Below are 27721 nucleotides of genomic sequence, written 5' to 3'. Positions count from 1 at the left end.
GAAATATAGTCAAATAACTTTTGAAGTTGTATGACAGGTACCAGAAGGAGCCAAGTAATTTCAACTACTTTTATGTGACACATTGGCCCTATTAATATATTCGTTTGTATGAAATTTCAATACCATAGCTTTAATAGTTTCTGAAATATAGCCAAATAATTTTTGAAGTTGTATGGCAGGTACCAGAAGGAGCCAAGTAATTTCAACGACTTTTATATGGAATATTGGCCCTACTAATATATTCGTTTGTGTGAAATTTCAATACCATAACTTTTATAGTTTCTGAGATATGGCCAAATAAATTTTGAAGTTGTATGGCAGCTACCCGAACCGGTACCCCGATCATGTCCAATTTAAATAGGGTTCTGGCACTTACTACAATAAATCATTTGTGAAAATTTGGTGAACTTAGCTCAATTAGTTTTTGAGTTACCGTTCGGACGGACGGACGGACGGACGGACAGACAAAGCTAAATCAACTCAGAATTTGGCGCTGATCAACAACATACACTTGAGTCTATATCTAACACCGTTATTTCTTAGCGTTACAAACGGTAAGGCAAATTTAGTATACCCTTCGAACATACGTTCGTACGGGTATAATAAATCTGGATCGAGTTTATTATAATAGTAATTTTATTTCGGCACTTGATAATTTACTATCACCCCTAGAAATGACATCACATAGAAATTCTTAATGGATTGAGAATATTTCAGTTCATGACTTGACACATAACTTGACACATACCATGTTCACGTCGCTCTTGAGGGAACTAACGGTCTGATCAATATCAAATAGTTTTAAAATTAATTTAATCAAAAGTTTTTTGATTAAATTAATTTTAATTTAATTTTAATTTAATAATTGTTTATTAAAAAGAAGTTGAAATGGCTGATAAAAGAAATATTAATCCTACTTATTATAAAGATAATCATGAAAGAATACAAGGGAAGAAGCGAGTGCGTTATTTACAAAATTGCGGAAATATTAGCGACAAATATATTACCAAAATCGTGAAAATATTAGAGAACAGCAGCAAATACATTATTCTCAATAGGTAAAATAAAAGTCTACACTATGATAAAACTTTCAAACTTTTAAACTAGAGTAGAATGTGCGAACTACTAATGGAGTAGGTAATGGAGTTACATATTTCTAGATGATTATCTGCTAAAATAAACTCTTATATGGCAACTAAAGTGCCAAATCACTTTTGTCAATCAGAAAATAATTTATATTTTGCAACAAATTTTTAGTGTATTGGTGTTAAACAATATTTCTCTACGTGCAATTCTTTACGCTAAAAGCGAACATGTACGGTTAATTAAAGAAAATATTTTGAATATTTTACAAAATTCTGAAAAAACTTTGAGTACAATTGATTCTGTAAAAGGGATGATGGCTCTCAAAATGACAAGTTGCAAATAAGTAGTAGAATATTTCAGTAACCCAGTAGAATATTTCAACACTTTGAATCCTCCTGGATTATAACTCCCATTTAAATTAAATATTAAATCAGGTTAGACTGTTAAAATGTTATATTAATGAAATTGCTTGGCTCCTTCTGGTAGCTCCATACAACTTTGTTGTGAACTATGGTAGAATTACATTATCGACATCATTCTCTGAACACTCTTTAGTATGATGTTCTGTTCAGGTTAATTTTGTAATTTTTGTACTTTATTATTTAGTTCCCTATTACGTTAAAATTTAAATTATTGCATTTACATTAACATTTAAATTATTTTAGATTTATCAAGTATTAATGATTATACCCGTTATTCTTTTAAATTACTTTAGTTTTTACGAAAGTTTGCACTGTACAGTGTGCTTTTTCAAATCTCATAATTACCGTTTGCTTTGCATACAATAAGGGAGGTTATGTGTTGGCAACAAATTTTGCCAACACATAACCTCCCACAACGAGTTTTCGGTGCTAACGCATTCCTCCATAATAGTGAAGTTTAAATAAACTATTTTTAGCAACGTATGTGCACTAAACCGATTTTGATGAAATTTCATATGTAAGTTTATTTCGGCTATGTCACGGATTGATCAACTTTTGGGTATATCAGGCCTCGGGAACTGGACCTTTTAACGGGCCTGTTTTACATTTTTGATCATTTTGAAGAAAATATTCAAAAAGTTTACTTGAAATTTCGTATACAATCTTCATTCCACCGTACATGCAACTCTTGAAGGAAATTAGGTGTCAGCAAGTGGACATTTACTACGGGCTAAATATACATTTTTGCATGTATAAAGAGTGATAATGAACCGATTTCATTAAAATTTGATATTTAAAATCGAGGTTTTAAAATAATGAATCTACAAAATTTTTGGAAAGATCAGCGATCGGAAACTGATCTGGACGCCGATTTTATATTTTTTACCATATATACGAAACGAATTGATGGAGTTTCCTGAAATTTAATATTTAAGCTCTGGTTGTTATCAGAAGTTACTGACGAACTTTTCGTATAATTCTAACGGCACAAAGCGAAAATCTGCTAAGAGCCAAATTCACATTTTTCTAGGTATGTGAACTAAAAGCTTATTAGTATCCTTAAAATTAGAAAGAAGTGTTAAAACCGCTTTTTCATAATCTTCTGGAATACTTTTACTAATATACATTGATAATATACATTACGGTCGGTTATGTGCTGATCATATCATATTTTTTTAGGTATGGAATCATCTTTCATTTCTAAAAGATTCTTTTTCAACTTGTCTTTGACATTGTGACTACATATTTTAATTTTTTTTTTGCTTATTTGGGATTGGTTTAATTCGAATTCCTGAAAACAATTTTTCATTACATCCTGGTGTTTCTATTATTACGATAAATAGGTGTATGTAATAGAGGCTAGGGCCATTTTTATACCCTCGTAGCTTTAAAAATCGGGAATTATTTCCATTTCTTTTTCTTGTTAGAATACCTAATTAACTTCTGAGTATAATGTCAATTTGTATATGTTTGAGAGTTGAGACCGGCTTCTATCTGTAAAAGTTTATTTTGCTGATTTTCATTGAAATTGTTAAAGTATTTTTAATTTGGTTTGAAATATCGTGGTTTATCATGATTTGTTTGTCATTTTCTGTTATAGGATCATTCCAACATTCCTAAATTTTGTTCGTGGGAATGACCCCTTGTGTTCTTTGTGAAATGTTGCGTCAGTTCCTGGTTCTATTTCAATTTTTGTCGGTATTTGTTTAAAGAGTTTATAGACCTTTCTTTTGTTCTTAGTCTTCGAAATCTGTGTCTTTTCTCCGCTTAGAAAATCAATTGGTTTGATTTTCAATGGCATTGTATTGGTTTTAGGTGCTTATAGCTCTCAATAATTTTTCATATACTGTATCAGTGTCGACTCTTTCGACGTGTGGTTAATTTCAGTTTATTGGTCATGTGAACATTTTCTAAATGGGAGGGCTTTCAGTCCCAACTCGTTATCAACAACATTTTTTTTAGTATCCAACTATTGAAAGGTATTGAAATGTTGCTCTTTTAAATTCGGGCCAAATGTGTGAATTTATTTGAATCGCTTAGTCAAACTTGGCCAATTTATCTATGATAGTCACAAATAGCGTTTAGCCTAAACTGTAAAAACGTCTATGTGAACTATTTTCTTTGTAAGTTTTGATTTCGGAGGATTTCTCTCATATTCCTCAATGTTACAAATTCCACAGTTATTTTGAACTGCAATACACAAAGTTTTGGCTGATAATAATTTATATGCATCTTCTCAGAAATCCCCACTATTGCTATATGGTTGTTTCTGAGATTGCCTTCTTATATCAACTTGACTAAGTTTTCTCGTCGGTATCATTTTGTTGAATTTTACTACATTGAATAATTTCGATTTTAGGTAAATATTCCTGGTGGACAATTCGGAGTCTTTCGAAAAAAATTTGGGTCTTCTACATGTATTGCGTTCAATATGCCCCCTTATTGAAAAAAACCACTGTAGTGGCTTGTGGTCTATTTCTATAATGAATTTTCATACGAATACTCGTATACATGCGCGAAAGTATTTAGTGGTGCATACCACACCCAAGAATTATTTTTCGGTCGTGCTTCCATAACATATCGGATGCTCCTCTTGAAAGAGTACGGTTTCCAAAACATCCTGATTCGCATCCGTAGTTACAGTAAATTTTTTTCTCAAAATTTGCGTATCTCAAAATCAGTTCCTAAATTAACAGTTTCTTTAACAATTCAAAACTAGACCTATTTTCCGGGTCATTAACATTAATTTTAGAATTAATTCTTTATTAGAAGATATTATGAAATGGACTTGGCTATTTTGGAATAATATTTTAAAAGTTTACTATAAAAGTCCGTCAATTCAAGAAACTGCTTCATTTGTTTCGGAGTTCTTTGCATTGTAAACTCCATAACGCACTGTATTTTTTTTTTGGGTTCGGTTTTGTCTCCCTCCAGAGTAACAGTCCTAAGAGCTCTGTTTCTTTTTTAAAGAATTTAGACATGCTCAGATGTCTAAGTTGTCGCCGAGGTTGTCATCCATCGCCACTTCGTTCAGCTTACGATAATCGAATTTTCTTATAATTGTATGCAGTGCTTTTTTCTCCTGATTGCTAAGATGTTTGGGAAAATAAATTTTTGTGTTCAACTCAATTTACGACTTGAATCGTTGTCAATGTTAAAATTCACCCCAATTTTTTGATTTTCTACACTATAAATTCCCTCACAAAGAATAACAGTACCGTCTAAGGATTTCTGCTCCTTTAGACAACCTGTACCGGTATTAACAATTTGCGATTTCTTTTTGTGTTAAGGTTTTAACTAAAACTCTCCTGTTTGTCAAAAAAATGTAATTTCATGGTCCGTGTTTTATAAATAAAGTTTTTTTTTTCAGAATCCATTTTCAATTGAAGTGGAAATAAAAAACATAATTTTATACTTTTGTTTTTGGTCATTGAGTTTCTTAAATAATGAAATAGTTATTTCTTAAGTTATTTTAACTTTTGATGAGCCGTCTTTAATAAAATTAAACAGTCCTGCAAATATTTTGATTGTCAGAAATTTGGATCTATCATAGAATATGTGTTATTACTATCAACAATTATATAGGAAAAGTCGTTGTCCAGGCTGCTAAATGAAAACTTTGACTATGTGGTGTTTCTTTATCTTACTCATTCCGATGAACTTTGTTAAAGTTTATGGCCATCGGCTCCGGTAGTAGATTTAGGTTTGCATGATGGTAAAAGCTGTTTCTAAAAGGATTTTGAGGTAGGTTTGATGATTGAGTACTTTGCATTCGGGAATGTGAGTTGGTGTTTCTTTGGCTTGGGAGAGAAAAATTTCTGTTGTGTGAATTATTGTAATTGCTATGGTCGTTATTTTTTTCACCATAACCATAACTGTTTGGCCTATTTCTGTTACAATTGTAATAGTTATTCTGTCTGCTATCTTTATGATTATAGTTATTGTTCTTTTGGTTTCGTTGAAAGTTGCTTGGGTAAGTCGTTTGATTTGATTGTTGGCTATTTCTATTATTGTTAGTGTTTGAACTCTTATTCCTAGGGTTTAGGCTATAATTTTTTCCTTTAGAATTATTTTTGTTCTTCGATCATAATTTCGGTATGTATACCCAGCTTCACGCAATATATCCATTGCTTCTTCTAAAGTTTTTGAAGGCTGATTTTATGTCATTATAAAATTCTAAACAACTCGTTCTAAAATTTGTACCACATAAGAATCCGATTTGCTCCTCTAAGCTACTTTAATTTGATCCTCAAAGTTATTAGTTAATATTTCTTTACTCTCTAACGAACTTATAACGTGGCTATTTATTTCAACCGCTTCCTTTTCCCACCCTTTCAACTTGGATTTAATTTGATCACTTTCTCTGATATATGTAACAAAAGAGGGTGTATTTTCTCCAAAAGATCAATAAAGTTTTGTAGCTTTCTAAAGTCTTTGTTAAAGTGTGGTGATTTTCCTATATATTTTAATGGGTCAATAGTGAGAGTAAGAGGGCCAGTTGATGGTGATTCTTGGCTTTTTATTTGAGCTCATCCCCCAAGTTTGGTTGTTTATATAAATGGAAAAGTGTTGAGTTTATATTGAGTTATTGGCTAATAGTGTAGTTAATTCGTCTAAAGTTATGTTTCTGGACATAAGGATCACAAGATTGAAAATTTAGTTTACTTATTTTGTATATACAAGAATAATTTGAGATATTCTTGTTAATTAATTTTCAAAAAATTTCTATATTTGCTAGTATAGAAGGAAAATTTAAAATTATTTTAAAACGAGAAAAAAAATAGAGTTGACCTTGTCAACTCTGTGATACCCGTACGAATTTGTTATCCTATGTGCGAATAAAGATGCCATAACTGACTATGGGACAGATGACTTTAAGTTATCGTATTACCATATTAATTTATGCAAAATTTCAGTGCTATGTGTTTTTCAAAATACTGTTTGTGACAAACTACTATTGAAGTTGCATGGCAGCTACCAGAAAGAGCCAAGAAATTTTAACGAATTTTATTAAGCAAATCGGCCCTACTAATATATTTGCTTGTGTGAAATTTCAATACCACAGCTTTTATAGTTTCTGAGATATAGCCAAATAGCTTTGGAAGTTGTACGACAGCTGCCAGAAGGAGCCAAGCAATTTCAACGAGTTTTATAAGACACATTGGCCCTACTAATTTATTCGTTTTTGCAAAATTCCAATACCATAGCTTTTATAGTTCCTGAAATATAGTCAAATAACTTTTGAAGTTGCATGGCAGGTACCAGAAGGAGCCAAGTAATTTCAACGACTTTTATGAGACACATTGGCCCTGCTACTATATTCGTTTGTGCGAAATTTCAATACCATAGCTTTTATAATTTCGGAGGTATAGCCAAAAAAATTTTGAAGTTGTATGGCAGCTTCTCGAACCGGTAACCCGATCCTGTCCAATTTAAATAGGGTTCTGGCACTTACTACAATAAATCGCTTGTAAAAATTTGGTAAACCTAGCTCAATTAGTTTTCGAGTTATCGTTGGGACGGATGGACGAACGGATAGACAAAATTAAATTGACTCAGAATTCGACGCTGATCAAGAACATATACTTGAGTCTATGCCTCAAACCGTTATTTCTTAGGATTACAAACGGTAAAGCAAATTTAGTATACCCTTCAAACATACGTTCGTACGGCTATAAAAAATTGGGTACAGTAAAGAAATAAAAAAAAAATTTTTTATTGTGTATACATATGTGTATGTAACATTACATAACTATAATTTAAATATTTTCATAAAAAGGTGGAGAAAAAAAACTTTGAAAATTTTATTGAACTTTTTAAATTTTATTTATTATTTTGTATGACTGAAATCAAAAAGTTGATTTTTAAAGAATCACACTATTTTTCACAACTGTATTAAAATTTTTTTTGCAAAATTTCATTTATAATGTATGTATAGATGCGATTTAATAGGTAAATTCTTTGTTAAAATATTTTTTTTTTTGTGTTTAACTTTTGTAAATATTTTTTATACCCTGCAGCTTCGTGAAGGTATACTAACTTTGGCATGAGATTTGTACGGAATCAAAAATTAAACAAGTCTGTTTTTAGGGATTAAACAATTTTTAAAATACAAAAAAAAGTAGTTTAAAAAATTACAATTTACATAAAAAAAAAACTTAATTCTAGGAATTTTTTGTTTAAATACACAAACATATATTAAATATTATGTAGATGCATAAAAACGATTATAATTATGTATGTATATGTAATATTTTCGATTAAACAGAGATCAGAGCAAAGACTTTATGTTGGTTTTTTTTTCCAAGAACTAAAATTTCTTCTTGAATCTTGTTTTCTAATGTTGTAATAATAATAAAATCCTACTACATTTTTAACAAATTAACAAGAAATATGTATATGTACCTACATATGTTTATAGGTAAAAAATTTTGTGGTTGTTACGTAATGTAAGAAAAAAGACTCGATTTACGGACAACATCTCGAGAACATATTAGTTCCGTATTATCGAGGGATGAATGCATTATATTTCTCGTATATGTATTATACGTTCAATATATTTGAACTAAAAAAAAACACAAAGCGCATCCTACCGTTTCTGCGCCAGTATGTACAGTATTTAAATAAAATAAAACCCCCGTTCTATTTGTTCTGCGTACAGTGCTTTGTTGAATCTTCTTTAAGACTAAATTATAATACAAAATTTTGATTTCTAACAGGTATTCTTATTCTAAAATACATTTTATTTTTTATTATTTTTTTTTATTTTATTAAAAATGTTCATCAAAGAAATGAGAAGCGAAAGAGTAGTTTCAACCAGATAGCATCAAATGTTTTTATTTTAGAAATGTGCCACTATTTTTATGTGAATGATGAAAAACGCAAGAAAACTTTGAACTAATTTACGGTTGATGTACTCATAATTTTCAAAAAATTTATGAAATATTGTTAAACTTTTTTTTTCTTTATTTCCACACAATGAGTTCAATACAATTATTAACCTAAAAATCAATTTTATCTGAATGCTATCTTTTATCTAAAAAAACAGTAAATGTATAAATATAATGTTAATTTACATTTAAATATTCTTTTAATTCCAGATAGAGGACGCTATGCTTATGTTTGACAAACAAACGAATAGGCACAGAGGTAAGATTATAGTATCATTTTAATATCATTTATTACTGCGCTGTGAATCCGTTTTTTGATAATATTTTTCATTTCAATAGAATTCTAAGTAACATAATATTGTTAAAAAAAAATAAAAAATAAGCGGAAAATCCCTGAATAACTTATTAATATAAATTGCTAGTTTTAGTTTTGTATATGTCAACCAAATATAAATGCGATATACCTAAGGTAAAAAATGGAGTGAATAGAGTAACATACGGTACATAAAGTTTAAAATATAATGATGTAGTGTGCACTAAATAGCGACATTCTACAATTGTGAACAGAACAATTCCATGCTACATATTATCTACATGCAAATATCCGCAACTGTTTGCATTATTCTAGTTTTAGCCGTTTTAAATTGAAACGAGTAATCGAGAAATACTTTTGTTATTAGGATAAAAGACGTTTTAAAATTATGTAATAATTAAAATTTTGTTTGCAAGTATATGTAAAAATGTATATATGTGTTCAAACGAAAAGCAAAATTAATTTTGAAAAAATAACCTAAAGTTGTATTAAAACATTTTGTTTAACTTCAGTAACTATGTAAATAATATTATATTAAGTCGCTTATACTTGTAAGATTACTCAGAAGAAGTTTTATAATAAATACATTTCTTTTGAAATTTTTCTAGTCTCTTATTGTGCCTAAATTAATATACACATAACTTTGCAATATTTTCAGGTTTTGGATTTGTTACGTTCCAAAGTGAAGACGTTGTAGACAAAGTTTGTGAAATTCATTTCCATGAAATAAATAATAAAATGGTAAAAACTTACAAAAAGTTGAAGCTTAAGATTGAATTTTAATAAAACTTACAACTCTTTTGAAAAATTGTAGGTTGAATGCAAAAAAGCCCAGCCAAAAGAAGTGATGTTACCAGCTAATTTGGCAAAAACTCGTGCGGCTGGTCGAACTGCTTATGGTGAGTTAGTAGTACTAAGTGCTACAACTGGTGGTCATGTAAGCCATCATTCTGCTGCCAGCACATTAGGTGCTGCAGCGATAGCTGCTGCCACTGGTAATGTACCATCACAACCTGGTACATCAACAATACGTTATGCACCTTATCCATTACCAGCTAACATAGCTGCAGCTGCAGCAGCAGCCCAACATCATCAAATAACAATACAACAATCACAACAACAAGCGCAACAGCAAATTCAACAGCAACAGACTGGACAACAGCAGAGTCAAATTCAACCAATAAATTTATCTGCCCAACAACAACAACAAAATGCTGCTGTTGCGGCTGCCGTTGCTGCAGCTGCAGCTTCTACTCCAACACACACCATTATTCCATTACATACAACTAATCCGCCTACAGCTGTTGCAACTCCCACTCTCTTGCAATATTCGAATGTTCAACAGCAAGCATTCTATGACGCCGCTGCTATTGTTGGTTATAAAAGACTTTTAGCAGCAGCTGCTGCATCCGCAATTCGTGCACAACCGATTAATGCAGCTACAGCAACCCCTGCTACTACTACGCAACAACATGTTGCTCCAGCAGCTACTGCAACAACAGCTGCTTTAACTTATCCTTTGAGCGATTTGTTAAGTTTGCCAGGTCTTGAATTGCCATCAACCTTGTATCAACTACCTGGCTCTACCACTTTAGGACTATGACCACCTGTAACAACAACTGTAATAGCACAGTTACCAAGGCGGCAATAATGTTCTAGTTTGAATTTATTGATTTCTATTTATTGAATTCACAATTAAATTCAGAACTTTAAAACATGCAACGTATTAACGAAGTCCCTCATTTTGAAATTTTAATCGAATATATAATTTGTATTTTTATATATTTTTTTAATATTTTTTAATGATATAGCTGTTTAATAAGCAAAATGTGTCTTTAATTTGAGGGCTGTTTTCTTATAATGTCTCCCACACGATATAAGTCCTACGTCACGATATCTTAAGTCCTATTAAAGATATTGTGTGCTTTTAGTGGAATTTACGTTTCTTATGATTTGAATTAAAAAATTTTGTTATTACTAAATAATTTACGCTTTGAAGTCATTTTAATTCCACATTATAAAACAAGTTTTTGGGGTTAAAGAAATTTCTTACCTGTTTTTACCTTTAATAACATTTAAGGTTAATAGTTCAATTGTTTTTTAAGTGATATTATTATTATCATGGTCAATTAAGCTATTAAAAGCACAATTTTAATGCTCAATCAATAAAATTTTCCGTTACATACATATATGTATGTATAGTTTATTTTACTACTAAAGTTTTATAATTATCATACATGAAAGTAGGGTTCGAACAGTCAATAGTACAGAAACAAATCGCTCATTATTTTAAAATTATATATTTATTTTAAAATATAAAAAACATTTTCTATATCATAAAAACCTTAGAAACTCACAAATTTTACATACATAAAATGATGTATAACGTATTTAAACAAGCAGTAAAAACATACGTCTGTCCGTTCTTTTCAATATGGATTCAATAATTTATTTGAAATAATTTATGCCTATATATTATGAGCGTTATATAAACGTTCTCTAAACCGATTAGAAAATAAGGTGGATAAAATTTATCAAAAAAAAAGATGTAATATTGTAGGATATTAAAAAAAAACAAAACTATTTTATTAATGTAATTATGTTTATGTTGCTATAGAAAATCGCTAAAATCATCTTATAAATAATGAATTCATGTTTAATGAAACAATTATTAACAAATATTACTTAGGACATTAGTTGATTTATTTTAGTGATGAGTGGTAGGTAGGAGTAAGGTTAGGTTGAGTGTTCAAGAGCTTTTACAAAAATTTGGCACAAAGTCAACAATATCTTATAAGTATACACATATAATGTTTGTGTACTATTCGAAATAACTGCTATGTATAATTACATTATTCCATGCTCAAGTACACTGGCCTACATAAATAGAAGAGAAAACGAGAGAACTAGATACGCAAATGTTATTTGTGTGCATTTTATGCATTGTTTGCATTTAACGGAGCCACATTTTTTAAGTTCTTGGACGTTAAATTTTAGCCAAAAATTAAATAAACAACAGTATTATTTAAGTATATCATGCAATTAGATTTTCGAAATGTAATTTTATATTGTTTACAATACTTTAAAATAAAGATTTATTATCTTTGTTTTTATTATTATTTATAATATTGTTTTTGTTTATTTTTCAGAATTATATAATATAGAATTTATGAAAACTAAATTACATATAGAAAATATTTTTCTTGATTAAATAATAATTAAATTTTGAATAAAAAGTAATTTAACTTTTATGTATAAAATATATTATACACATATGTATATTATAGTGAATAATTATAAACAAAAGCAGGAAAAAAAATTTGAATTGATATATGCAAAATTTTCCATATTAAGCGATTTATTAAATAACTTTTGTAATTTAAATTTAAATGTAAACATTTCATAGATTTTACTGTAATTATTTGAAAATATTTAGTCGTAATTAATCGAATATATTTTTCCTTTTATAATAACATTATTATTATTATAACCATACAATCTAATATGTTACATTATACATATACTTTATATAAATAGATGTATCAATAGGTCTTTAAAGCATATTATATAACATACAAAGATATTACCAAAAAATTTAATCTATTCGTAAATTTCTACATTATTAAAGTAATAAAAACAATAGTTTGTAAGAAGAGTAAAGAAGAAAGTGAAGAATTTGTGCAAAATTACATGAATATTGTATAAAATTTATAACATTAATTCATAATTTTAAACATATGCAGTTCGTGCTATCATTATATTAACCTGCATAAGTATAATTATGTTCAAGTATATGTATTGCAAAATAAGGTTTTTTGATTGATAGCAAATGAAGAACTATACTATGAGTTTCCCAGTATGTTTATTGTAATTATGTCATTTGTAGTTAAGTATTTTTAAATTTGACGTATATGCATTAACCATAAAAACAAAATGAAAAAAAAAAACTAAAAAAACTTAATCGTGCTGGCGACGTATACGTACATACATATTTCGTGATTTCAAATATGCTCTGGAAATTATAGGTATAGACAGACGTGCCAATTAATCAGTGTTAGAAAACTGTAGAACATATAAAGGAAACCAATCTGACCACTATAGTACTGAAATTAAGTTGTACAAATATTCAGATCTTACTAACAGTTTTGTCATTTCGTGAGTCATGGAATGTCCTGAAGTTTCATGAAGACATTTTTAAATTTGATTCATTTTATGTATTTGATTATAAATACTGACAATTATCAAGATAAACTTTAAAGAGTTTTTATTTTTATTTAATAAGAAACTTAACAAAAGCTTTGGTTTTTGTTTTTAAATGTATATTTTAACAAACTTTAAAACAGTATTAGAATAACTTTTTTAATTGAAATTACTCGTAACTAACGTGAATCATGTGCATTTGACATACTGGGAAATGTGTATGTTATACCACCTGCTATAGTTTGAAATTTACAATAAATTATTAGACTTATTCATCAATTTATGATCGTAATTCTCTAAGAAAAGCAAATTGAACGCAATTTGAAAATTAATATTCTTAAACGTTATACTCATAACGTACTTTTGAATATTTCGAATAACAAAAATATTTCAATTACTTTTAACTTGCAAGATATTTCATTGTATGTATTATCATCATACAAAGATATATCATTGTATGTTTACATATTTGCAAAGTACTTTGTATTAGAGGTATAGACATTTAGAAAATTAAGCCAATCAGAGAAACTTGAAATTTTTTGATGTTCTGAAATTTTTTTGTGACTAAAACTGGAAGAATAAGTTTTTAGATTAAATTTACTTTAGGTATTATAATTAGTGTAATTAAATTTATCCATTATAAATAGCGAAAACTATAAAAAAAACGGAAAAATTTTTACCAAAATTTTTGATATTAATTTGAATTATTCATCAGTGCAATTTTAATTGCTGAACAAGCCAAATCGACGAGATTTCGATCGACCTAAATCGAAAAACTAGTTAAATTAACATTATTGAATGCAAAAAATTTAAAAGCATTTTGTGTTTTATAATTTAAAAATAATACTTTTGAAATACTTCATAAATGAAAGATTCGCTAAGTATTCCATTTTAATCTTAGTTTTTTTTTAACAATGAGTACATGAATTACATAGCATATAAGTATATAGTGTAATAATACAGTGTAATAAAAATTTCGGAATTATTGACATAAATCACACATATACATACATATATTAGATATTTAATGGTAACTTTACTCTTACTCTTCAAACCGGCAGTTCCATTTGGTATGTGAATTTTGAACGTTTTTCGTTCCAAATTCATGTAAGAACATTCTATTTTTTGAGTCTTAAGATATACTCTAATGCATAGTTATAGCATTAACTAAAACTGCTTAATTATACATTTATGATAAAATGCAAATTGTTTATGCCAAATTTTGTATAGGACTACTCTGTGAAAAATTTAAATGTGAGAAAATATTGATAAGTTTAAAAAAAGCTAAAATTTTAAAAGCTTTCATAGTATCGAAAAAAAGTCGAACTGATTACGAAAATGAAAATGTTCAAGTGTCTTTATGCTTTAGTCTTTATACCTTTTTATTCTTCTTTTACAAACATCACACCTATGCGTTAATAATAATCACTAGGATAGCCAGCCTATTCAAAAATTTTAACATAAAATTTTCAGTTAATTAAAAATGAGGAATATTCCGTACCAACACAATACTAAATTTACTATAAGATACTGTTTTCCTAATATATGGTTTTCCCTCTTGCATTGAAATTTATTATATTTTAAATATAAATAATAATCTTACTATCTTTATCAGAAATATTATAAATTCTAAGCTTCGCTAACCAGACATGTTTAGTTTTGTTAATGCTTTTTATATGGTTGTTGCCTCGCGTCATCTTCCTTTATTTTCACGATTAGTTTATAAATAAATCACAATAAATCAGTTAAAACACATTTACAACAGTGTTGAATTTGAAACTTTAACTTTAGCTCTTAAAAAAGATCCCCCTCAATTTTTTAATATGAGTCCCCTCAATATGGGTTCTGTTGCACCAACCACTTTTATTTTAGCCTATGCTTTACTTTTTAACTTTTAAACAAAGGTCCTTCTTTGATTTGTATAGTTCATTAGTGGTTTGACTCAAGGTGTGACAGAAACTTTGCAAATTTTTTATTAATTAATATAAAACAAAGTTTAAAATGCTTGGTTCAATGGCACAATGCTTAAAACTTTTAAAATATCGTTTCAATTGAATTCTATAATATGTATATATTTTATGTCAATGTCAGAGCTGTGAAATTTAATACACATGTATTACGAACCATTATACTTTATTTTATTGTCAATATGTAATACAAATACAAAAAAACAATTTTTTAACTTTAAAAAAGATGAAAAAATTTATATTATTATAAATATGTTTATAAAAGTAACTTAGCAAAAATGATAAAATTTATAATGCCACTTTTCCCATTTTCCGTAAAATCTGACGCATAGATTCCAAGTTTAAAACCCTGTTCCAGGGTATTTTCAAGCTATTACTAATTGGGTTATTTCTGGAAACTAAGTTATAAATACATATAAAATCTGTATCTATATTATATTCTCTTTCTAATTGTAAAACGTGTTTTTAATTTACTTTGGTTGCAATGAAATTATAATTTTAGTTTAGAATATTTCATAGGGCTTTTACTGTTTATATATATATGTAATTAGGTTTCTGACTCTTTTTACTATTTACATTTTGTTTCGTTGATCGCATTAAAGTAATTCGTTTTTCAATTGTATTTGTTTCTTTATTTGCTATCGTAACAACACAATAATTTTAAAAATGTTTAAAATAAAGTTATTAACATTTTCAATAATAACTGATCTTAAATTATTAACATTTTTAAAAATTTTCTATGGCACTTTTAGTTGCATACGTAAAGGCACTGAAATTTATACACATATTCCACACTAATTGTTTATATTCTTACACACAAATCGCATTTTAATAAACTATGGTTATTTTAATTCGTTGCAAAATAAAAACAGAAAAGTGCAAACTAAAGAATCCCCAGGGAGGGAAAGTGGCAATTTTATAAATTTGTGTATACATATACATATATATTTCATATAGATAAAAATAGATTTTAGTAATATACTTCTGTTTAGCTGTAATTAAATTACTTTAATTATAAATACATTTGTTTTATATAGAGACTATAAAAATATATTAATAAAAACCATAGGTTGAAATTTAAACTTCTAAAATAAATAATAATATAATTTGCCGCAAAGGAAAACATAAAAAATGATTAGGAAACAAATGTTCATTAACATTAGATTTTATATCAGAAAATTAATTATCATTTAAATTTTAATAATGTACAAAAACATAATGAAAAATATTATTAGCTGAAGATAATGCTTAGATTACATATTTTATATTAATTTGAAAATTTACTAATATTTTTTAATAATTTAGGATTATAAAAAATTTAGAAATGTCATATACGATTTTTTTTATTATTACAATGGGGATTATTTTGAGTATCGAATAACTAAGTATTTTAGTCATATTTATCGTAAATAGTCCGATATTATCGTAAACACAAACGAGATCATACAAATGATTCGTGTCCATAATAAAAAAAAAATTCGAACTTTTACGATAAATATCACCACTTAATAATTCTAAACTTAGAATAAGGCCCAAGATATTATATAATCATAAATGACGCCGCAAAGAACTATACTAACAACTTCGAAAAAAATAATTAATCATTACCGAAAAAAAAAATTTCTAAGTGAAAAATCTAACATAAACACAAACCAAAATTTGGTGTGCACTCATATTTACGATATATATATTTTTTAATTTTTATCACTTTTTTTCACAGAAGTGAAAGTGATAGTAACGGAGCTAGTTTGCAATCACATTGATTATATAATATAATAAATTCTTTAGTGTTAAAACAATATTTTGTAATATTTTATATGTTTTTATTTTGTTTTTTTCTAGAAAAAAAAAAAAAAAACAAATAAAAAATTTTGTGATATTTTAATTTGTGATTCTCAGCCTATAAATTCGAAGAAAGCAAACATAAATTGGATGGAAGAATACATGTAATATTCCAGTTTACTACAACAGCAAGATTTAAAAAAACTTGATCGGTGTTTGTAACAGAAAGAGAAATACTCTTAATCTTTAAAAGAAAATATCTACACATATGCATACATATATGCGTGTTAATAAATTGAAAAAACAAAATTATTTTATACTTAGATTTAGGCTAAATTAATCTTTTTCATTTGTAGTTTGAGTTATTTTTTTAATTTTTTTTTAATTATATGTAATTTATACTTTCCATAATTTAAAGATTATTTTATAGAGAATTTATAAAAAATTTTTAACAATGTTTACATAGGCTTTAAGTGGTAAATGTGCGTGTTGCGTGTGAAATTATTATATATACAAAACATTTATTTTATTTAATTATTATAACTATATTTTTTTAATAAATAGTTTTATTTAGCAGATCATATGGAATACTTATAAAAATTAAATAAAATTATTATTGTTTTGAAAAAATAATATATTTAATAATATTTATACATTCATACATTCATATTCTTTAGAGAAAATCAATATATAATTTTTGTATTTTTATATAATGTGGAAAAAGAAATACATAAACATAGAAATTAGGTTTAGAAATAGTAAAATAAATATTATATATGTATAAATTATAGTTTATGTAGCAAACATAAAATGTTACAATCAGTATGCACATTGTTAAAAGAAAAAAAATTACTGGACCTTCTTCTGAGAAACAAATGACTAAGCGATAGTGATATTTATTGTAAAAGTTTCGAAAAGTTCATTACAGACACAAATCATTTGTATGAATTCTTTTTTGTTTACAATAATAGCTTCGAACTTTTTAATAGAATTATCACTATAACTTAATTGATACTCAAAGTAGGAACAACTATCATTTCAACAAATTAAGTGATATATATCGTAAAATTTTAATCAATTTATTTATACATACTAATGATTATATTGTTTCTAAATTTTGGCTTATTATCGATAATTTTGTAAATTTTTAATATTATTCTATAAGTTATATGAATAATTTTATTGATTTAATTTTTGGAGTTGGTATCTGGAAAATTAATATTGTTTCCCAAGGTATTTTAATTAACGTCAATAAGAAATGGAAATTAAGCTTTTGCAGTTATAAAATATTTGTTTAAATTATTCAAGTGCGTATTTATAATTCAAAAAAAGACAATTGTCTGTCATGATTTTTGTAAAATGAACAATTATTTTACGTTTATGTATATACATATACGTAGATATATAAACATATATATATGTATCATACATAAATATATATTCAACTGATATACTGATATAATGCTGGTTGAATTAATTTTCGTTTTAATATATGACTGTTTAGGAATATAATAAACTTTTATTGACTAAAGTGTCACTTTTCGCAACGAAAAATTTACTGGATGATAAATTTTCGATGAACATTTATAAAACTTGAAAAAAAACTCAAACCATTAGAAAATTATATAATCAGAGAAAAAAAGTAAAACTAAGTACTATTATATCTCAATTCAACATTAATCTGACAGTTTAATGACAACAAAAGGAATGCTTTTGCAGCCTGCTAAATAAATAAATTATTACTCGTTGTTGATTTATACACTTGAATAATTTCTATTCTACATAAAATAAGATTTATTCGCTATTACTTTAATCTGAAACTTTGTGTTTTCAGAAAAAAATTATCTTAGTCGATATTACGTAATACATATTTTTTCTTAACAAAGAATAATTATCTTTACACTAATTTTAAACTTTGAATATATAAATATAGAGGATGTTTGAAATTGATTTCCAAAATAAACTTTTGATACGAGTATTAAATTTCTAACACCAACTTATTGTAATTGGACTTCTATATTCAAATCCACAATCATTTTTATCAGACAAAAACAACCCAACTCAAAAATAACGTTTTCAAGTCCAATGAAAATTGATCGACTGGACAAAAAAGCAGTAATTATATTAAAAGCTGAATTAAGCAAACAATTTATTCGAATAGAAAGTGTTTCCGTTTAAGTTGGATAATTAATATATTGTATAAAATTACATTCTTGCGCTTATATACAACAAAATATACATAGTTATTATATTTAATAATTATATAATACGATTATATGTGCATAGAGATATATATAGTATATTATATTTAGTTTTATTTTATTTATCAATTTTATCTTTTAATATTTAAATAGAAAAATTTTATTAGATTATACTAAAATATACATACATAGATTTTTTAGAAAAGAAATTAATTAAGAATAAAAAGAACTTATAGTTTTGTTTTCTTAGATGAATTTTATTCACCGTTTTAAAAATGGAAGTATTTTAACTTGTCCTTTTATTAAAAAAAAATAAAACAAAAAGTAAATAAGTCTTTTTTTTTTGCGTATTCGCAGTAATTGAAAATTTTAGAATGTTTTGCAAATATAAAAAATTCATGGAGTTCATAAATTATTGTATCCATGATTATTACAAAATTTTTAATATCAAAAAATATTTTTATTAATTTTTTTTTTCAATTATATTTCCAATATGTAAACACATTCAAATATCAATAATATATGCATATCCACAAAATATTTACATATATACAATGTATGTATAATATTATTGTTTTAAAAATAATATTGCATATTGATATACTTACATACCACTAACTAGCTTTCTAGATGCATACAAATTTTTTGTTTTTGTCCTTTTTTTTTGTAGTGTTTTATTTTTCTGTACTTTTTCTTTCTCTTTTCATGTGCTTCTCCTACGTAGACAATATTATGTGGGGTCTAGGGACTTTACCAGAAGGTACGGTATATAATGTATAATTGTAAAAGAATAAAAATTAATATTTAATTCAATTAATTTATTTTTTTCGACTTTTTATAAAATTGTTTTCATTATGTTATATTATAAAAAAATATAATTATAATTTCATTTACTATATAGGATTTCCTGCTGCAGCGTATGCTGCATATGCTGCCGGTCGCGGTTATTCCGGATACCCAAGTTTTGGATTGCCATACCCAACAGGTAACATTTTAAGTTCAATAAAATCAATTTAAAGTAACCATACACTCAAAACTTCTTAAAGGCGAAACCTAAAAGAGTACCAAGTTTGTAAATTAAAACGAGTTTAATTAGATCATTGTCATACAATATGATGGATAATATTTATATAAAAATTATTTCGAATTTCTTACAGTTTAAAAATATTCCTGCTTTCCGTATTTTTAAACACAAAATTTACACAAAAAACATGTAGATGCAACTAGTTCTGTGAATTACCTTCCCGCTAGATTAAACAAAATGATGAAATGTAGAAATTTTTAAAACAAAAATTATTAAGACATGAGCCTTGCGAAACTTTAACAAGGTCCTGCAATAACTCAACTCATTGTTTCATCCGGCTCGTTACAAACCTGTGCACGAACAAATTAATAACTAACGAATTTTGTTTGGATTTTTTTGTTATTATTTTAATGCAAACATATAGGTACATAAACAGTGATGTCCAAGCGCTACGTCGTTTTACAATATTTTGCATCTTCAGTACCTGTATTTAAGATTTTAAAATTTTCAAAATTTTTGGTGTCAGATATGTTCCTACTTATTTTGTATTAAGTTTGTATAGAAATTAAATCGTCGAAAAAGAATTAAAGTAAGACGAAGTAGCACGCCCAATTTTGGTGACGCTTTGGTGTTAATTTGCCCCTGCAATATGGATTTCATTAAATTCTTACAAATTTTTTAAATATATAAATAAATTTTATACTGAGTTGATCTAGCTACTTTGACTTAGATTCCATTCCTATATAGCAGTCGTTGGCAAACTTTTTTGGGTTATGATCAAATATGTACTATGTGAGTATGAATATGGGCCACTTGAGTTTCTTACATTACCTACTTATAAGAAAAATGACTTTTTCAACTGACTTCATTGATTATTTCGTTTTGACAAATAGAAAATTTCCTATATCTATTATCTATGATTGAATTCTTAAAATTTTTTGAAAAAATTTTAGTAGTCGCAATCGGATATATTTTTCTCTTGCAAGCAATATGATGGTCATATTTTGAAGTTGAATGAACCCCGGACAGCCCATAGGCTGGACTTTGCCTACGGCGGCTATATAATACATGCTCTAAAAAAATGCTGTGTATGAACTAATATATGTAGGTATTCAAAAGTTATGTTACGACGGAAATACCAACCATAAATTTTATCGTGTTTTTGAAGTTTTATTTATATTCGAACGAAAGCGAAATGGAGGAGCTGCTTCTAACTAAGTAGCACTTAAAATACGTGTTTTTTTTTAGATTTCGGTAAACGCTTTTGATACAAGAGAATTTAATTTTTCTTAATTGTAGAAGTAGTTGAAACTTTCGAAAAGTTAGAGAAAATGATATTCAGTTATATAGAAATTAATAGCGAACACAAAAAGGAGAAAAAAACAATAACATTTTGTTAAGTTACAACTGAAATGCGGAAGCGGGACTTAAAAACATTTTAAGGAAAATGTGTTTAAAGGATAATAGGAGATTGACCCTTTTACAACAAATTGAATTTTTACTTTTTTGTTTAAACAGTCTATTAATGTTTCAAAATAAAGTTCACAGTTGCTGAGTCAATATGAAAAACATTTTTACTAATCTATCACGCAATATTGATTACAGGCCGGTAGTCGATAAATCAGTTCTTTTCTTTTCTCATGTTTTGATCAAATATTTCTTGCTGCTTCACATATGCCAAAATATGAAATGCGTTTAATAAGCACAAATTAAGAATTAAGTACAATTTATCAACATATGGTAAATTCTTAATCGTCAAATTTTACAAAATCACCGAAGTTGAGTTTACGAATACTCTACTGCGTTTTTACTTTCAGTCAAAGCTTAAATTCTTAAACGTTTAAAAAAAGTCAATTAAGCGTCAAAATTTGTAGATTTTGTTTTTTACATGCAGACAGTCTGACGTAGTAATTCAGCAAATAAATTTGATTTATTGAGTGACTATCATTCGTTAAAAATAATATAAAAAATATTTTTTTTGTTAATTTTTAATATGTAAGTATAAAATTATTTTAAATCTAAAAAAAATTTTTTTTTGTTTTGACGTTTACGGATGATCAAAATTCAAAGTCAATTACGGGTAAAAAATTTACTACATTTCTGTCCGTAAAAGTTTTATAAGTCAGACAGTTTGCAGACTGAAAACAAAATTTTGACGTTAAAGAATTTGCGGATATTTAGGAGAATTATTGGGGACCAGATATATTTTGGGTATTGAAATAAAATGCAGTAAGAAACCTGTTAGAGTAAGTCATAATCATATATTCTAGATATGCTAACATTGTCTCTGAAACGAGAGCGTAAAAAAACAACCAGCTGAAGTAATACGGTAGTTCCGGGGAGCCTAAAACCTTATGCTAAAGATATGCACCAATTGATTTATCAACGTCCTTTGATAGAAATAATGATTATCGCTTTTTTTAACTTTTTATGTCAAAATTCCAAAAAAAAATTAAATTTTGAAAAAAGTGACAAAATTTTAAAGCGAAATTTTTATATAGTACATAAATAAAAAAATAGTTCTTGCCTATTTCAATTCGAATCCGATAATAAAATCTAACTTAAGAAGTTTAGAAGCATTGAAAAGATAAAATAAAAAAAATAAGTATCAAAACCAGTAGTAAGTGTAAAATTAAAACAAGAGAATACATTTCTCAAAATTTTGCAAGAAGTGCTATAAAATATTTATAACAATATTTTTGTCGCAATGGCTAAAACAATCAAACTAAAATTTAATACCAAAAAAATGTATATGTATGTACTTTCTCCATTTCATTGGCGATCGAACAGAATTTACCTAAAAAAAATGTCTCAGGCGAACATTTATATGTGTTGTATAAATAATATCACAGACGATTAAACTGACTAAACGTTTCAAAATACGAATGCGTGCTAAAATAATAAGAAATGTGAATCTCTTATTTTCGAAAACTGTAGTATATTTGCATTTACATACATTACTAACTAAAATAACTCATTTTATTAATGTTGAATTTAAATGATGTTTATTGTAAATTAGAAACTACTCGTATATCCCATTTTCGGCAGATCCGATTGTTAAAGGCCGGGGCCGGAGTGGATGACTAAAACAAATGTTCAACTGATGTAAAAGTAAAACAAAAAGTTAACGTACAGTACACAATATTAACAAACATTTTCTCAACTAAAATTTATTCCCTTTATTTAAAAAGCCCATTCACGAGAAAAAAATTAAAAAATAACTCAGTTAAATTCTTAACAATTAATTAATTTTTACCCAGTTCTTTTATAAAGCTGCGTCACATTCTCAATGATATGTACATATGTGTAACAAAAGAAATTATAAAGGCAAATCCCATACAGAAGGTTTGCTACATTTTCAAGCAAAAAATAAAAGAATGGGTGCCAGGCTGGACACTGCTTTTTTTGTGAATGTATGTGTTAAAACTGCAATGGATTTATTATAAAGTGACATTTCTGAATCATCTTATTTTTTCTTTTTTTTTGTAAAAAATTTTAATTTTTCCCTATTTTCATTTCGAGTTTTCTTTGAAGAAAATTAACTAAACCAGAAATTTGGAGTTTTCTAAGAAACACATAAAAAATTCAAATTTCCATTTGAAATTTTAACTATAATTTTGATTAAATATATTTTCGAGTTTTTTCTACATTTTTTTTTGAACAACCGTGTCAGGCAACATATCCGAATGTAAAAAATGATAATACAATGAATAAAAAAAACTTACGGCTATATTTTTTTTAATGGTCGCAAGTCAAGATTGCCGATACAGAATAAGATCCTGCTCTACAACCAAATTATTAAACCGCTTTGGTTGTCCAGTTGTGGGGATGTGCCAAACAAATCCATGTCCAGCGAATACAAACGTTCAATAATAGGGTTTTGCGGAATATGGTAGATGCCCCTATGCGAAATGGAAATTTGCACAGAAATCTAAAGATTCCATGTGTAGTTGCTGAAATTAAATAAAGGGCAGTGAGACATAAAGCTCGTCTGGGGCAACATGCAAACGTAGGGGCCTCTCGGCTCCTTGTTATCCGGGATTCTCCTAGAAGGCTAAAGAGAACTTCGCCTTCTGATTTAGCGTAAATTCGCTTTATCAAATCGGGGAGCGTTCAATCTCTTTCAATCTATATTAAAGAAAATTTGATGGTTGGTCTAAGGGGACTAGTATCAGAATATGAGGAGGAGGTTTTTATAGTAAAACATATAACTAACTATGAGGTTTTTTATTTTTTTTAATCTAAAGTACACGACATAAAATAAAGTCAATAAAAATTTTATTAGATTTTAAGCTAGAATTTAAAATTGTGATTATTTAGATTTTGTAGTTTTATAATCACTATAAAAAATGCGTCGTTCCAAATTTACCCCTACATAAAAACGAATATAATGCAAATATTATAAAGAAACTTTAAAAGATTTGAAAGTTCCTGATACGGTAACTTAGCTAAATCAGTGTATTAGACTTACAAACAAAGTGAATACATTTCGTATTATAACTAAAATCACATACTACCTAAAAAGAATTATATAAAAATACACATATGTAATAATTTTTATAAATTATGAAAATGTACATTTTCTCAAATTTGAAATAACACACAAAAATCTTCGAATAACTTAATACTGCAAAAAAAAAAATTGCAGTATTTTTTTTTTCTTGCAGTGTAGCGTTTATTAGAATCTTAGAAAGTAAACAGAGCCTGGAAGGTTTTCAAATCAATTTTTTAATGTTTTAGTAACACAAAACTTTAAGAACTTTAACTCTTAGCGTCCAGGCCTGTATTTCTATCAGCCGTGGTGTCAGGTCAAATAACTAATTCATAAAAAACATCAACCCTCAGGGCTAGTTTCAAAATAACTTGATAATGCAATCATTGTGTTATTTTCATTAACGTCAAAGTAGAAATGCTAATGTTTTTGATGAAAGAAAATTTAATATAAAATACTCTTTAGGAAATTTCTTTCGCGATTTGCTTCTTTTCTTGAATTGGCACCAACATACATTATTTCTTGAATTGGCACCAACATACATTATTATACTATAACCTGTCTTTGAAATTATAGTCAAAATTTTCATCTAAAATTTACTACTTTGTATGAAAATTGCAAGGGACGTTGGAAATTATTTGTACGAAGGAAGTTGAGTATAGAAATATTCCTGCGCTGATTTTACATATTACTTGAACATTTAAGGTTTAGATTTAAAAAAAAATAAGTAGGTCCAACTTATTCACATCCAACTTTTTCTGTCTTCCAAAAATCTAGTTTGTTAGATTCCAAGAGAACCGAATGGAGCAAGAGGCTCCGCAGCCACTCACGACTCCCGCCTATAATATCTTTGTTCCAAATATAAAAATGGAGACACTCACAAGAGAATTAGGCAACAGTTCCTATAAGCTTAGGAAACCCTGCTAATTGCAATGTCGGACAATTATGAGAAGAATGTGCATGGCGGTTAACTCCGCAATTAACTTTGCCGAGCGCGATAGAAGAAGCATCTTTGCATGAAGACACCCCTTCGTGCCACGCTAGTGAAAATCACATTCCACCCCAAGGAGACAGACAAGCCTAGCTGCCACGACAGAAGATGACAGCCAACAGAAAGGCAGTAAACACAAAAAGTCAGCCCAGATCCTTCTCGCGCCAGCCCTTTGGGAACCTGAATTCCGCATGCCACTGTGGATCGGCACTCAAAAGTGCGCGACTTTGTTTGCCCATGCCGATTCCACGAGTACAGTAAGGCAGCTCATGACCAGCTGGGATGTAATCTTATTGCCCGAGAACACATAAATAGTACGCTAACTCTCATACAGATTTCTGTTTCATAGATTTCGGCTCGCAATACTGTGAAATATGGGTCCAGGCTCACATATACATATACAGATGCAAGGGTGGACATCATATACATCCGAGCCAATCCGATCTGTCGTGAACCCGTCCGCGTACCTCACGATTGAACGCGACTCAAACACCGGGCCACCTCGATCACAGGTACATCGATCGGGAACCCTGTAGCGGCAGTCGAAATTGTACTATAACAGACAAAAATTCAACATGATTATTCCCAGAATCAGATCACCCTCAGTGAAGTCAAAGTGAGTCCTGTGGGTTTTTGTAGCCCTCTCAATGACCTTGACTAGATGGATGTTCCAGAAGAGGCGATCATCCAGGGTTACAAACAGGTGCTTCACTTCTCTAGATCAGGCAATACATTCACAAAACACAATTGGGCTCGTTAATTTAATCCTGCTTGTACGACTGGTGAAGACAACCGGTACTATTGCCAAGATTTATATGTAAACCCATATTTGTACCACCCTTCCACAACAAGTAAACTCTGTTGATGAAAATCAGAAATAGGGCCCCTAAGTGCAACGATTAGATCATCTGCTATAATCGACCACAGAAGAGCGAAGAGCCCCTCTCTGCGGACATCCTTTTGCAGCAGAGATGAAGTGTGTGTCGTCAGCTATGATGGACTTAATGATCCTACCCTGTAGAGACTGACTAACCCATCCGCTCGTCGTCACATCAACGGGCAGATGCGCAATCGCGTTTGTGCAAAGACTCGCAGATGACGTCATATGGGATGTTATCAAAAGCACTCTCAATATCAAGGAAAAAGCCAACTGCCACCTCCCGCAAATCCAATGACTTCTCGCGAGCAACTCTATACCCTGCAGAGCAAGCGCAAGTCACTTCAGCTCTTGAAAGGCGTACTGGGATTCATGCAAGGGATTGGTTCCCAGAGCGTCCTTGCGTATAAATTTAGCGACACCTGGAAATTTCAAAGACCTGAAAGAGAAAACAGCCCACCTAATCCTACCTATCGACAAAACCGGTCGGGATCTATACCACTCATCTCTTCTGGACCAAGATGCTGTTGGTTCAACGACCGCACCCAGGTGGTTCCGAAGAAACTCAGAATCAGGAAAGCACGTTGAGGTTATCAGTTTCAAAGTCTGCTTTCCATTTTCGGTCATAGAGTAATCAGGCGTTTCCATTAGGCCGTGCCCACTGACATATTTTTTTAAAAGTACGCTGTAAAGTCGCGCAGTGCTGGAAACCTCATCTATACCCTTTCGGAACACCCTTCAAGAGTTTCTTTTTACTTTTCTTATTTCGCTATTGAAACTGAAAGCTCCATGAAGGCTCCCCATTCCATCGCGCGTTCTTCCTGTTGCTCCGGTTCGGCTTGGCGGAGCAACTCTCATTATAGGTGCTAGTGATAACCGCCATCATGGCTTCGTTGGCTAGTTCAAAATCAGCCATCGTCCTGACAGAAGCAGGCGAAGAACCAACTTCATCCATGAGAAGCGTTTCGAATTGACTCCAATTTGTTGAATGAGGCAGCTAACACATTTCATCTGGACATCGAACCAGGACATCAAACCTAATCCGCCTATGGCCGGAAATGAATGTCTTATCAGAGACATGTCATCCATCAACCCTATTGCTTATAAACTTAGTGCACAGAGTGATGTCACATGTCCTCCCTAATTGCATTAAATGAAAGAATTAATTTATTGCTATATATAAATCAAATTAGGCACTCACTTCCTTTATTTATATCACTGCTTTACCAGACGGTGTATTGGGCATTGACGTCACTTTCACACAAGTTCAGTAGATCTTCCTTGTCTGGATGGGCACAAATTTTTTCAACCTCCGTGAAATCCCACCTTTAACACCTGATCCTTGAAACAGCAATCTGGAATTGGAAGATATTTTAGTCTTTTACTAAACAGAATGCAGACCCTAGGGATGCCCCCAATTGTGTTATCATACAGTTGCTCATCTGTTAGGCACTTAACTTGACCGTCAGAATATGA

The 27721-nt window shown here is 28.8% G+C and overlaps 1 protein-coding gene across 5 annotated transcripts in view; it reads left to right on the top strand.

Moving 5' to 3' along the window:
- The window catches only part of LOC129611548 (RNA-binding protein Musashi homolog Rbp6), a 139350-nt gene that overhangs the window by 38589 nt on the left and 73040 nt on the right, over positions 1 to 27721 (top strand). For all 5 annotated transcript variants that reach the window (XM_055524747.1, XM_055524746.1, XM_055524744.1 and 2 more), the window contains exons 4-8: positions 8609 to 8657; positions 9370 to 9452; positions 9526 to 9610; positions 19586 to 19621; positions 19763 to 19846. In XM_055524747.1, coding sequence (XP_055380722.1) covers positions 8609 to 8657; positions 9370 to 9452; positions 9526 to 9610; positions 19586 to 19621; positions 19763 to 19846 — 337 coding nt within the window. The remainder of the gene's footprint in view (positions 1 to 8608; positions 8658 to 9369; positions 9453 to 9525; positions 9611 to 19585; positions 19622 to 19762; positions 19847 to 27721) is intronic.

Source organism: Condylostylus longicornis, unplaced genomic scaffold (genome assembly GCF_029603195.1).
Source record: "Condylostylus longicornis isolate FDR11 unplaced genomic scaffold, ASM2960319v2 ptg000051l, whole genome shotgun sequence".
Taxonomy (NCBI): Eukaryota; Metazoa; Arthropoda; class Insecta; order Diptera; family Dolichopodidae; genus Condylostylus; species Condylostylus longicornis.
The sequence above is the reverse complement of the archived record's forward strand: the minus strand, read 5'-3'. Positions and strand labels throughout refer to the sequence as shown.